We start from the raw sequence: 14,642 nt of genomic DNA, 5'->3' as shown, positions 1-14,642 counted from the left end.
TCCCTCCCTCCTTCCTTTCCCCGGGTCCCCTTCTCTTACCGCCCTGTCACTGCTGCTAAAGCCGACAGGAAGTCTTCTTTCCGACATCAGTTTTGACATCGGAAAGGACGTTCTGGGCCAGCCAATCGCTGCCTGGCTGGCCCAGAACGTTCTCTCCAACTTCAGAATTGACGTCGGAAAAAAGATTTCCTGTCGGCTTTAGCAGCAGCAGCAGCAGGGCTGTAAGAGTAGGGGAAAGGAAGGAGGGAGGCTTTTTTTTTTTTTTTTGCGTGACAGGGAGGGAAGGAGGTATGCAGGCAAGCAGGCTGGCTTTGGCCAGGGAGGGAGGGAGAGAGGTAGACAGGCAGGCAGACTGGCTTCGGGGGTGGGGGTGGTAAAAGTGTGGAAGGCAGTGAGAGGGACATAGGAAGGAGGCACTGGGGGCACTAAAGACAGGAAGGGGCACTAAGGACATGGGAAGGAGGCACTGGGGGCACTAAATACAGGAAAGGGCACTAAGGACATGGGAAGGAGGCACTAGGGGCACTAAGGATATGGGAAGGAGGCACTGGGGGCACTAAAGACATGGGAAGGAAGCACTGGGGGCACTAAGGGCATGGGAATGAGGCACTGGGGGCACTAAGGACATGGGAAGGAGGCACAGGGGGCACTAAAGACATCGGAAGGAGGCACCGGGGGCACTAAGGACATAGGAAGGAAAGAGGGAGGGAATAGAAAGGGACAATTCTTGGGCCTGAGTGCAGAAAGAAAGAAATGAAAGAAAGGATACACAGACAGAAGGAAACGCAACCAGAGACTCATGAAATCACCAGACAGCAAAGGTAGGAAAAATGATTTTATTTTCAATTCAGTGATCAAAACGTGTCAGTTTTGAGAATTTATATCTGCTGTCTATATTTTGCATTATATTGTCTATTTTTCTATAGTTACTGAGGTGACCGAGCTCAAGGAGATGGGGCAGAAATGAGGCTTTTAAATTTTAGTCCTAGTAGTTTGCCGGTCCACAAAATAATTCTTTTATTTCTGCCGGTCCACGGGTGTAAAAAGGTTGAAAATCACTGCTATAGAAATCATTGTATAAATGTAGTCAGCATATTTGTGTGGAGGCAAGACTTACTTTCATTTTATCTTGTTCATTGAAGTTAACCCCTGTTTTAGGAACTGTTATATTTTCTTGCAGGTTACAGGAATCTGTGCAGGCATCCTGCAGATGAAGAAGCACATTAAGGTATAATCAGAATATGTTTTTATCCAGTGATATCAGGATTCAGCACAAAAAGATTGATTTATGCAGGCATTTACAGTGTCTCTAATATAGAAAATTATACACCTAATGGAATTCTTGTGGAAGCATGCTTTCTGGTTTCTTATATAGGTGTAGATACTCAAAGAACCTTAAATCAGCAAAGTTAACCTGCTATAGAAATAATTAATAGTAGTGCTAAACCTGGATATTCAATGCCAGGCCATGTCCAGGCAGCAGCACTGAATTTCCAGGTTTGCAGAGCTGGCTGACACATAGCTGATTAGGTGCGATATAGTTATATATATATATATATATATATTTAACGAATTAATTAATAATCCCACCAAAAACCTAAACAGGTTACAAAAAGGCATACATATACTATAAACAAGCTGCTTCTTGTGACCCTGGACAAGTCACCTGCTCCCCCATTGCCATAGGTATATTAGATAGACTGTGAGCTCACCGGGACAGACGGAATTATGCTTGAGTACCTGAATAAATTAATGTAAACTGTTCTGAGCTCCTGTGGGAGAATGGTATAGAAAATTAAATAAATAAATAAACAATGATATAAATGTAAAATTACTCAGCCTTCATCTGCTATTCCTTTATTAAACAGTGAGTGCTTCACGTCTATTTAAAAAAGCTTCCACAAAAAGCGATGTTTTTAAAAGCTTTTTAACATTGGTCTGTATCATAAAGTGTTACGTAAATTTCTTTGGAATAATAAGAAGCCCAGATTGACTTTAGCACAACTTTCCTTACCACTGGGAAGCGGCAGTTTGGCTTTGCCGGACCTGCGGAAATACAATGTTGCCTGTCTCCTTCGTCATCTGGTGGACTGGATCAAGAATACTACCTATTGTACTCCTGTAGCCCTGGAACAGCAACTGATGGCGCCTACGCACTTGTTGTATTATCTTCATGCGAAACGACCCCATCGGATTTTTCCGACTCGTTCTCATCCTCTGTTGAAATCTATGCGCCAATGTTGGCAATGGTTATGCAAACGGATGCAGGTGCCTTTTACTTCTACAGTGCTTTTACCCTTGTGGGGAAATCGGGACTTGGATCCGGATGCCTCTAAGACTTACTTGAGGACTTGGGCGACCAATGGCCTTTGTTATGTGCGGGACGTGGTGACAGCACAGGGCCTTCCGGTTTCCTTCCCTGCTCTCCAGGCTCGGGGTGTTATACAGGCTCGGGATTGGCTTTCCTATGGTCAAGTCAGTCACTATCTGCACTCCCTGGATCGCTCTACTTTGCATGAAGATACGGCAGACATGGTTTGGGAGACTTTGACCATGTCCCGTTCGACCAGTATGAGTATCTCCTTTCATCAGATAAGCTTGGGCAGTTTTTCGGCACCTTGGAATTATGATGCAGTGGCTGTTGTTTGGAATCTGGACCTTGCCTCTACAGAGCAGATCACTGGTGAGGATTTGCGTATCCTCATGCGACATCTTCCGAGACTGACTCGCTCGGTGGTGTTGCAGGAACAGCACTATAAATTCTCGTTGAGACTTTACATTTCCCCATATAAGGCCTTGGTGGCCGGTATTGCTACTCATGCTGAATACCCTAAATGCCGTTCTGCCCCTGCGGGTTTGTTTCATATGTTTTGGTCCTGTGACAGAATACAAACCTTCTGGTCTTTTGTTGGGCTTCATCTACAGACGATCTTAAAGACAAGACTTCCCCTTGGAGCGAAGGTTTTTCTTTTTTATCACTTTACTTCTTTGGGACTTTCTAGGGGTAATTCCCTGTTGCTGCAGAAGGCCTTTTTGTTATCTCGTAAATGTATCCTCTTGTTATGGAGGCAGGCTGAGGTGCCTACCCTCACAATGTGGAAAAATGAACTGTTTACTTTGCTGAAGTATGAATATTTGGATACTAAGAAAAGTGGCCCTGGTCAATGGAGGAAATTCCGAGCGATTTGGGCTCCGGTCTGGGACAATTTGTCTCCGGGTGCCCGAAGTGCTCTTCTGAATTTCTGACACTGGAGTGCTTGGGGGGGTGAGGGGTGGGGGGGGGTTTGGAGGGTGGGTTGTTCTTGGTTTTGATGAGTATCTTTTGTCTCCGTGCAGAAACAACGCGGTAGACCCTTTTTGTCTTGGGTTTTGCTTTGTTTCTGGTTCTTTGTATTCAGATTGTGGTTTACTTCTTTGTATTCTTCTTTTCTTAATAAAAGAAAAATTTAAAAAAAAAAAAAAAGCTTTTTAAAGTACTGAATGTTATTTATTTATTTAGCACAACAACTATAGCCCTGAAAGATACCTTTTGCCAATAAAATCGACACTATATACCAAAAAAAGGAAATTGGACAAAACTAGAGTTCTCTTGGGGAAAATGTTTGAAAAGAAGACAGAAGAACTGTCTTAAAATAATGGACATCAGTATGAGCCTTCAAGATAAGACACGAGAGATTGTGGGCTCAGGCAAAAACTCATTAGTGACTAGCACCAGACAAAAGTCTGAATAAGAACTGCCTCTTATGTCATATTGTCCTGTTTTATATGTAAATATATATAATTAAAATTTTAACAAACAAATTTAAAATCATGTGGATTTGGAGTGGGGAGGGGGATTCTTAGTTTTCCACTAATAATATATTTATGAATGACATAAGATATAATTTTCATGTGGTATATTTTAGTAGTATATGAATTTGGGAGGGGGGTGGGGGTTAAATCTTCTTGTTGTATGATATTGTAGATTTTCAAGTGATGTTGTACTATAATTGTTTGATATTTACTGTACACTTGATGTAAGTTATAAAATGAATAAAGAAATTAAAAATAAATAAATAATTTTTAACAAACATTTTCTCCAAAAAAACAAACAAAAAAGTAATAATAAAAAATAATGAAAAAATTCTCAAACATAAAACAAATAAATTATCTCCCAAGACGTGAAAAAAGTAAAATGCTGTAAAGTGCAAGTGCAAAGGCTGAAACCAATCAAATGGAGACAATGCCAAATTATATCATGCTCCCAAATTATATCATTTATTTAGCCCAAAAGGAGCCCAGAATGGGTTACAAGAGTACATTCATAGTATAAGTAGGACAAACTTTAGTGGCCTTTATTCTAGTATCAATGTATTTCACCCGTTGCAATATTCATCACTTAACTGGATATGGGTTACCGCATAAAGACAGGACTAGATTTTATGTGGTCCTATTTATGCAGTTAACTGGCAGATGCCTTTATCAAGTGCTTTGCTTCCCCAAAGGTGGATTCCTCGGTGGCGCAGGTCTAGATTTTCAGAAAGCCTTTGACAAAGTTTTGTTTTTGAGACACAGTACATCCACTATATCGAGGTGAAGTTAAATAAAGTGGCTATATCTGGCTTGACATAAAATATAGTGGACATTTTCTTTTATCTAAACAGGAAGTCAGACAACCTCATCTAATGTTAATTGTATCAGTGAAACAAAGTCTGTGAGGTCACCATCCTCACTAATGAAGGGGAAGGAACTGCAGTGTACAGGAAATCAGGGATCAACCAGTTTGCTGATAACAAATTTTTGCCAAGGTTTTGCCGATCTACTGTCACTTCAGTCAAAAATTAAACAAAGATGCTAATTTTTCATGTAGTTCCCTTCCTTCCCAGAAACTAGTTATGAGGATGTTAGGAAATGCCTGGAGTTCATTTATTTTTAGACAAGCAGATGCTGTGGTGGTTCAAGAATGTAATGGTATTTAGTACTTTTCTGTTATGCACAATATAGGGCTTCTTTTACTAAGGTGCGCTAGCGTTTTTAGCACACACACAAGATAGGCACGCACTAGCTGAAAAATTACCGCCTGCTTAAAAGGAGGCGTAGTGGCTAGCGTGCGCTAAAACTGCTAGCGCGCCTTTGTAAAAGGAGCCCATAGTTTATCATCATGTTTAAACATTTCTGATGTTTTATTTGCAATATGGTTTGAATTTTAGATTGGTGGAATACATTTTTTAAAATAAAAGAATAAACTGATAATCATAGATATTGAATGAGTGTCGAAGCATTTACCTTGCCGGCCCGCAGTAAAATGCTCTACCACTGCTTGATTACCATTCTTCAAGCTTCGCCAGGTCTTTCTTCATGTTATTCACCCCATCTGGGGTGTCGACTCTATTGCAGATTTGGGTATCATCCGCAAAGAGGCAAATCTTACCCAACATCCCTTCAGCAATATAGTTTATAAAAATGTTAAAAAGAACAGGCCCAAGAACAGAACCTTGAGCACACCACTGGTAACATCCCTTTCCTCAGAGCGATCTCCATTGATCATTACCCTCTGTAGCCTTCCATTCAACCAGTTCATGACCTAGTCCGTCACTTTGGGACCCATCCCGAGGGCACTCAGTTTATTTATTAGACGTCTGTGTGGAACACTCTTAAAGGCTTTGCTAAAATCTAAATACACCACATCTAGCGCACTCCCTCTATCCAATTCTCTGGTCACCCAGTCAAAGAAATTGATCAGATTTGTCTGACAAGACCTACCTCTAGTGAATCCATGTTGCTCTCGGTCCTGTAATCCACCAGATTCCAGAAACTTCAACTTTCTCTGTTTTAAAAGCATTTCCATTAATTTGCTTACCATAGAAGTCAGACTTACTGGCCTGTAATTCCCTACTTCTTCCTTACTTCCACTTTTGTAGAGAGGGGCCACATCCGCCCTTCTCCAGTTCTCTGTTACCACTCCTGACTCTAGAGATTCATTGAAAAGGTCAGTGAGTGGAGGTACCAGAACTTCCCTAAATTCTTTCAGCATCCCTTGGATGTATACCATCCGGCCCCATTGCTTTGTCTACCTTTATTTTAGCTAGCTCCTCAAAAACACAACCCTCTGAAAATTGATCAGTGTCTATTACTTCTCCATCCCTATTCACCTTTGTCTTCTGCGCTTCAGCCATGAACACAGAACAGAAATATTTGTTAAGCAATTTGTCCTTTTCTTTATCAGCTTCTACATATTGCTCCCCTTCACCTTTGAGTCTCACAACGCCATTTTTGCACTTCTTCCTATCACTAATACATCTAAAAAATGTCTTGTTCCCGTTTTACCATGTCAGCTATTTTTTCTTCCATTTGCATCTTTGCTTTCTTGACTACACAACTTTTCCAGATATTTTTGCCTGTCTTCCTCCTTCTGCGACCTTTTATAGTTTATGAAAGCTAACCTCTTATTCCTACCTTATCAGCTATTAATTTTGAGAATCAAAAAGTAGCCTTCTTTTCCTCTTTTACTTACTTGACCTTACAATCGCTCCTTTCAATTTTGCCCACTGCATTTCCACTCCTTCCAGACATTCCCAACCAGACAATAATTCCTTGGCGTAAACCCCCATCTGAACAAAGTTAGTTTTTTAAAATTCTAGAACCTTTGCTTTGGAATGAACCTTCTCTATACCTATCTTAATATTATACTGTACCATGCAGTGATCACTGGATGCTAGATGATCACCCATCTCATGCAAGAATACAGGATGTCCGGGGCGGTACTTGGAGAGACCTTCCAGGAAAGGGACTTCTGATCGACAAGTCAATGAAGCCATCTATGCAATGTGTGTCGGCGGCAAAAAGGGAGAACAGAATGCTAGGAATGATAAAGAAGGAGATCACGAACAGATCGGAGAAAGTTATCATGCCGCTGTACCGGGCCATGGTGCACCCTCACCTGGAGTACTGCATATAGCACTGGTCGCCGTACATGAAGAAGGACATGGTACTACTCGAGAGGGTCCAGAGAAGAGCGACTAAAATGGTTAAGGGGTTGGAGGAGCTGCCATACAGCGAAAGATTAGAGAAACTGGGCCTCTTCTCTCTCGAACAGAGGAGACTGAGAGGGGACATGATCAAAACATTCAAGGTACTGAAGGGGATAGACTTAGTAGATAAAGACAGATTGTTCACCCTTTCCAAGGTAGAGAGAACGAGAGGGCACTCTAAAGTTGAAAGGGGATAGATTCTGTACAAACATAAGGAAGTTCTTCTTCACCCAGAGAGTGATAGAAAGCTGGAACGCTCTTCTGGAGTCTGTTATAGGGGACTACACCCTCCAGGGATTCAAGACAAAGTTACACAAGTTCCTGCTGAACAAGGACGTGCGCTGGTAGAGCTAGTCTCAGGGTGCTGGTCTTTGACCACAGGGCCGCCGTGTGAGCGGACTGCTGGGCATGATGGACCACTGGTCTGACCCAGCAGCGGCATTTCTTATGTTCACTGTAACATCAGAATCACCTTCCCCGTTTTTAAACTCTAAGTCCAGTATGACCCCATCCCATGTGGGTTCTATTACCAACTGCTGGAACAGTTCTCCTTGTAGAGAATCCAGAATCTCCCTACTTCTAGAAGACCTCGCAATAGTGATACCCCAATCAACATCCGGCATGTTAAAAATCATCTATTAGCAAGACTTCCCCTTTTTTTAGATATATTCTGAATATCTACTGTTAAATCTCTATCTACTTCTTCCGTTTGTGAAGGTGGCCTGCATATCACACCAATGTAAATTTATTCACCATTCCCTCTTGGCAGACACAAGTCCCTGGCAAAAACCCAAATAGTAGCAGCAGTCCATGCCACCGATCCAGGGCAGTGGCTCCTCCCTTGTCTGTCTCAGCAGCAGACTATAGATATTTCCTCCAGGAACTTTTTAAAATTAGCTACATTAACTGCTCTTACCACATCCTCTGGCAATGGATTACAGAGCTTAATATTCTCTGAGTGATAAGAACATAAGAATAGCCTTACTGGGTCGGACAGTGGTCCAATAGCCTTTTTGGTCCAATAGCCTTATCTGAGGAATTGTTCATTATGAATTTGTACCAACTGGACAAACAGTTAACCAAATTTACTATTTGGAGGTGCTGAAAAGGCAGCGTGAAAAAGTTAGACGAAAACGACCTAAACTTTTCACCAACTCATGGCTCTTGCATCACAACAATGCACCAGCTCACATGGCACTGTTTATGAGGGAGTTTTTAGCCAGTAAACAAACAATTGTATTGTAACACCCTCTCTACTCACCTGATCTTGCCCCCAATGACTTTTTTCTTTACCCGAAGATAAAGGAAATATTGATAGGAAGACATTTTGAGCCAAATACTATAAACGGTGTCCTAATTTAGGTGGCGGTAGGCATCCTACCGCTGTCTAACCAGCCAATCAGGATGCACGTTTTCTAAAAAAAACAACAACCCAAAGCAGGCCACCTACACTGTAGGCGTCTGTCGCGGGTGCAGGGAGGCACCTATGGACGCTTAATCTCCCTCAAGGCTGGGTGTGGGTGTGGTTTTGTCTGGATGAGAACTTAGGTGAGCTTAAGCTGCCCTAGTTGTCTTCCTAGGGCCGCAATAGGCACCTGAAATGTAGGCCTTTGAAATGCTGGCCTGCATTTCAAATAGATGCGACCGCTAAACTGATCGCGGCAAGGAAATCTCCCTACCACAGTCAGCTGAGCGGCCACAGCAGGTAACCCCCGAACTCCACCGCAGGCCATCCGGCAGGAAGGATGCCCTCTTGCTGCTGCCGCCATCCCAACACCCCCCACTTCCCTTGGCAGGAGGGATGCCCACTCTCTCCTGCCAGAACCCCCAAAACAATCCACGGCAGGAAGGATGCCCAATCCCTTCTGTCACAAACCCTGAAACAATCCCCGGCAGGAGAGATGCCCACTCCCTCCTGCCGGCACCCCCTCCCAACATTGGCATTTAAATATAAAAATTTACTCTAACCCGCTCCCTTTTATAAAAGCATAGAAGAGATTTTTAGCGCTGGCTGGCACATTGAACTCTGACTGTTGAAGCAGCACAGCGCATTCAGCGCACCGACCTGTACCAATAACTTCTTCTGCGCTTTTGTAAAAGGAAGGGTAAATTAGATAAAGTATGAGAGGGGCCTTAGGTATCTGGCTAATCAGAATCTTAGGCAAAAATCTCTGGAATTACAAAGAAGTAACAGGAAACTGCAAAATCTCTGGAATTAACAAATAAGTAACAGGAAACTTCATAACCACCATATACGAGTATATATATTTTTATAAATACATATATATAGATATATTTTTTTAAATATATAGATATACATATTATTTTTATTATTCACATACCATTGCACTGTGCAACTCTTTAGCTTCTTTTGCAAATCCTTCCATGACTGTGCTATTACAACGAGGATGAAGAGGGAGAGAGTCCACTGGTTTTGTATATCCGAACAACATCAACAGTACAGCAAAAAGTCCTAGTCAAAGAAGAAGGAAGAAGAATAAAGATGTGAAGTTATTTAAAAATTGATCGTCATACCTTATTGCATACAGTGGTGTGCAAAAGTCTGTAACCATTTTGCATTCTTTCAACGTTCTGACTTTTTATTTTAATTTTTTTGTTGACCCAATACCATATTAAAGGGATACATTTGGCTATTAGACTCAACGTATTTTAGCTTGGTCTTAAATTTCGGAGTTTGTTTGTTAAAGTTGCCATGTTAATCTTTTTTTCTGCATAAATCGAATAATGTACTTTGCTGGCCAAAAAAGTACATACAAGCGTCAACTATCCTTCATATGTATATTTAATTGGAAGCTGCTTGGTAACAGCCGGTATATAAATTTTAAAAATAAATAAATATTTTTGTAGGTGGCCTTGAAAAAGACCATTTTGTGTGTCAGTGATGGCTCAGTATTTGGTGGGCCACCCTCTATTCTTGATCACCTGTCTGCACCATGTCGGCACTGAGTGAATCAGTTTGATGAAGTGATCATGGATGACAAGCTGCAATGAGTGACTCAATCATGTTCTCTTAGGCTGTTTTGATGTTGGATGTCTCTTGGATATCTCCCAGACCACCTTGTGCCACAAGTTCTCGATCGGATTCAGATCCAGAGATTGGGCAGGCCAGTCAATTGATTCAATGTTATTCTGACGCTTCTAGTTTGGAGTGATGGCAAGGTGTGTTGTCATCTTGGAACAGGAAATGGTCTGGAAACAGTTGTTGAACTGATGGCACCATGTACTTTTGTAGTATTGTGATGTACTTGATCCCGCTGACCATTCTATTAATGATGTGCAGATGTCTGACGCCACTGGAAGTCATGCAGCCCTAGACCTTCAAAGGATGTTTCATGTTGAGGCACTCAGACATGAATTACTCCTTACGTGGGTGTGGGTCTGGTTACCAAACAAGTAGAAGGTGCTTTCATCGCTGAAAAGCACCTTTTCCCACATTTCACATGTCCACTCGATCCGGTTGCACCTTTGGACGTCAGTCATCAGTAGCTTGTTATGTGCTTTGCAGCCCCATAGACCAAAATGCAGGCACCAGCAACAAACTGTTGATGAGCTGACACTAACATGACACTTGTCTGACCACTCACGCAGTAGCTGAGGTGAGGTCAACTTGTTATTATTCAATGAAATGCATCAAAGTGCATGTTCTTGGCGTGATGTTGATGCATGTGGATGACCAGAACGAAGCTTGTCTACCACTGAACCCGTCACTTTCTTCTTTTGTACAATCTTTACTACCATAGCTTAACTACTGCGACTGCAGCCGACTTTGCTGGCAATCAGGTGGCATGAAAATCCTTCCTTGCTCATCACTTACACATGAACACACTTCTCCAATGTCAGGTTCCGAGTCTTCTTCATAGTTGATGCGAAAGTGTATGAAACCCAAAAATCCCATATTTTTTATAGCTCCCTTGTTACCTAGACATCTGGACTATGATTGGCTGATGAAGGCAGCCTCCCAATTGGTCAGAAAAAACCTGTGCCGATAAGACAGTCTTGATCCAGTTTTGAAGCATAATCTGTAAAAGTTGTAGTAGCTATGTCCCAGTATCAATAAAATTGTAAAATTAGAAACAAGTGATCTTAAAAAGTTGATGCTAATAGCCAAATGTATCCCTTATAATTGATGCACAGACAAAGCTATTGGGTTAACAAAGAAATTAAAATAAAAGGTCGGAAATTTGAAAGAATGCAAAATTCACAAGTGGTTCCAGTCTTTTTCACACCACTGTATTTATCCAGTAATATTCAAATATATTTCACGGAAAAAAGAGGCCCAGTGGCATTTGACTTGCATTTTCTTTGTGCCCTTGATGGCCCTAACAATTAGTATCTCTCTTTTTATAGTTCTCTTCTTCTTATCATTTGAAACAGGAGACATTCAATGTGAATACAGAACAGATTTATCTTCATAAGGTTGAGAACAGAGAGGAAGCTTAAAAACTACAAATCCATTTAACATTAGTAATGAGTCCAAAAGTTATTTCTGAATTCCATCTCAATCAGTCCAATCCTACCTGTTTTCTTTCCAAGTCCACATTCTCACCCTGGTGAAGCAGCATTTCACATCTTGAGCTGTAAGCGTACTCTTGCTTACTATTTAGATCACACCAAGCCTCACAGAACTACCACTCAATTCTTCATGTCATTTGACCCTAACAGACTTGGACTTCCTGTCACCAAGAGAACCATCCCTACTTGGCTTGTGGATGGTATCTGCTTTACATTTACTCAGGCTGGGCTGATGCTTGGCCATGTAACTACTCACAAGGTTCAAACTATGGCGACTTCAGTAGCCCATCTCTGCTCTACATTTGTAAAGCAGCCACTTGGTCCTCAGTCTATATCTTCACTTCCTAATACTGTCTTGAGCAACATTCCATAAGGTAAAGTCGGTTTGGACAATCAGTTTTGCAAAATTTGTTTCTTCCTGAATGCCAGCTCTCCCTCCACACTCTCATTTTGCCACATTCATGGTTACTACCTGTAACCCTCTTCCTAAAAACATGATCCTGGCAGCTTGGGAGTATATAGTCTCACAATCTCCCCACCTCCCCTCGGCTTGTTAGCTTTCTTACTGAACTACAGGTCCCCCAAGCCTATGTCGGGTGGGAAGGCACCAGCACATGTGTGGTATGGGTGGTGCTAAAATTTAAAGTAACGGTACACTTTTTGACTGTCCATATCATTTTTTGTGTCCTCGGAGAACACCTGTTACAGGTGAGTAACTTTACTTCAGTACTCTCTGGTTAGTGCAGAGGCTGTCTGGGGACAGAGGCAGGGTGGATTCAGAAGTTATCCAGGCACACAGATATTTAGTGTTGATGCCTGATTAACCAACTGGGCAAGTAGTACCATATAAAATCTAGTCCTCATTATGCTCAATTAATTACCTGAGTACCTATACTGAATACTGGCTAGATCTGGATAACCTCCAGTGCCCTGCAAGAACACAGGTATTCAGTACTTGTAGCCAAATTAGGCCCAGCACTAAATATTAAGGCTTAATTTAACCCACTGTGTTTCACCTGATAAAATATGTTAAGGGATCCTTAGATGAATGAGCCTCCAATCATGCAGATGTCTTGACAAACTTGTAAAGGCTCTCATCTCAGTCATCAATCCAAGTGCCCTTGTTCCATTCAACCAAATGAAGTTGCTTATCTGTCTAACAAAATTACATGAAAATAATAAATTCTTCATCACATTATAATGAAAAGGTCCCTTGTATTTGTCAGCATTCAACTCTTATAAATTGTTATCAATCACTGCATTATTAATTCAGCTTTCATGAAAAGTCCCTAGTCACAAGCTGTCATTGGTGTCTTAACAATAATAGTGAAACAGCGCAAACACAAACAGAGGAAGAGAAGCTCAAAATACTTATCCAAGCTTGTTGATAGTGCCAGTGTGGTGATTGGCTAGTTTAGTGCCAATTTGGGACTGGAATTTGAAGAGTTTCTGCTTTAGGGAGTTGCTGTGACAGGAATCGCTAAAGCATGTTGAATAGCATGTGCACGGGTTTCTTCAACATCTTGGCTTACTACACCATCAAATAGACTGTGACTTGCAGCATCTAAAAAAAGGTCAATGGGAGTGACATCACTATCACTAAACCTTATTTTAAAAAAATGGAAAAATCATATTTATATATAATTAAAAATTATATAGTAGAATCTCTCAGAAATGTCTCATGATTGTACAATGAAACTGAATTTGAAACTAAAGAAGTGTTATAATAAAATAATGAAAATGAGAAAAGCAAAAAAACAAATGTTTCATAAGATAGTGTTCCAGGTCACATCATCATTAAGCTCTTTAAGGGGAAATTCCATAAATGGTCGCCTTAACACAGAAATGCCGTTTGAAATGCTAGCTAACTATAAATTCAAAGTGCCTACCGGTAGCTAAACAAAAGGCACCGGAATTGTGCCTCCAATGCCACTATAGTCGTGGCTAGCACTGGACGTGGCATTAGGCACCATAAAGCACCTATGTAGGCGTAATTCATGTTAAAGGCAGCAGAAATGTAGGCCTTGAAAACCCTGGCCTATCTTTCCCAGAAGTGCAATTCTCTAAACGGCACCATCGTGTGATTGACACATGATCGACAGCTGCTTTTAAGGTGGTCGCCAACATCGGCGCCATTTAGAGAATCTGACAGTTGATGATCTTACTGACTGTAAATGAAAAATCCAAAATGTTTCTCTCAAGCCATATGATTCCCACCCACTGAACCTGGTAGAACTTGTTCCAGTATGAACCAACATAAATCTAAATGAGTGAGACAGTGTAATGCAGAGTAAGAGCAAAGCGACCAACATTATTTGTGTAATCAGACAGCTCTTGTATTTTGTAAGTCTAATCTTCATAGGTTGAAAAGTGTGATCCAAGTCATTTCTGTAATATGGGTTAATAATATAAATAAAACTTAGGGCCCTTTTTACAAAACTGTGGCAGCAAAGCTGCCACAGTAAATGTACCAAAGCCCGTAGGAACTGAAGGGGCATTGGTGCATTTACCATGGCATCATTGCTAGCATTGTTTTGTAAAAAGGGCCCTTAATTAACATGTGGTATTGTGTCTCAAAAAAAATTTCCTATGAGTTATAGGATTGGTCCATCCAATAGAAGAAAAAGTCAGTACTGTAGACAAAAGCTATAATGTCCACATGGGTGGTAACCAATTGCAGGCTGAATCAATTGGGCTGGTCAAAGGCAAAATTATAATGAACCACAGTATCACAAATGTTCCTGCCTCTAACAAAGACAGTGCAAGAGTCAGATTAAAAAAACAGATAAGGTTCCAAAATATGCCTATGATGACACAGTATTTAGGTTATCCTAGGAGCTAACAATGATTGTCCTAGCATATAGCACATATTTTTTTCTCTATTTGTGTTTGAACTGTTCCTGAAGGAATAGCACCCAGTTAGCACATAATACCCTAATGAATGCAGACCAGATAGCAGATAAATGGTACCTCAATTTATATTCACCAAAAGATGAACAAACCCTACATAATCATAAAAATTGTCCAATGGGAAGAGCTGGCCTAAGCTTATACGGATGATGACTTTCAAACCTTAATAAATTGTTGCATTCAAGTTGG

General features: G+C 41.1%; 1 protein-coding gene across 2 annotated transcripts in view; it reads right to left on the bottom strand.

Annotated features, from left to right (window-relative positions):
* Positions 1-14,642, bottom strand: part of EPO (erythropoietin) — a 54,432-nt gene that overhangs the window by 14,471 nt on the left and 25,319 nt on the right. The window contains exons 2-4 of one of the 2 annotated variants that reach the window (XM_033923750.1): positions 12,560-13,107; positions 9,353-9,483; positions 1,118-1,204 (exon numbers count right to left, since the gene is read on the bottom strand). In XM_033923750.1, the coding sequence (XP_033779641.1) occupies positions 1,118-1,204; positions 9,353-9,463 (198 nt within the window). In that variant the 5' untranslated portion in view covers positions 9,464-9,483; positions 12,560-13,107. The remainder of the gene's footprint in view (positions 1-1,117; positions 1,205-9,352; positions 9,484-12,559; positions 13,108-14,642) is intronic. The other variant, XM_033923749.1, reaches the window with a different exon arrangement.

The sequence above is a fragment of the Geotrypetes seraphini genome, chromosome 16, assembly GCF_902459505.1.
Source record: "Geotrypetes seraphini chromosome 16, aGeoSer1.1, whole genome shotgun sequence".
In the NCBI taxonomy this organism is placed as follows: Eukaryota; Metazoa; Chordata; class Amphibia; order Gymnophiona; family Dermophiidae; genus Geotrypetes; species Geotrypetes seraphini.
This window is presented reverse-complemented; position numbering and strand designations above follow the sequence as displayed.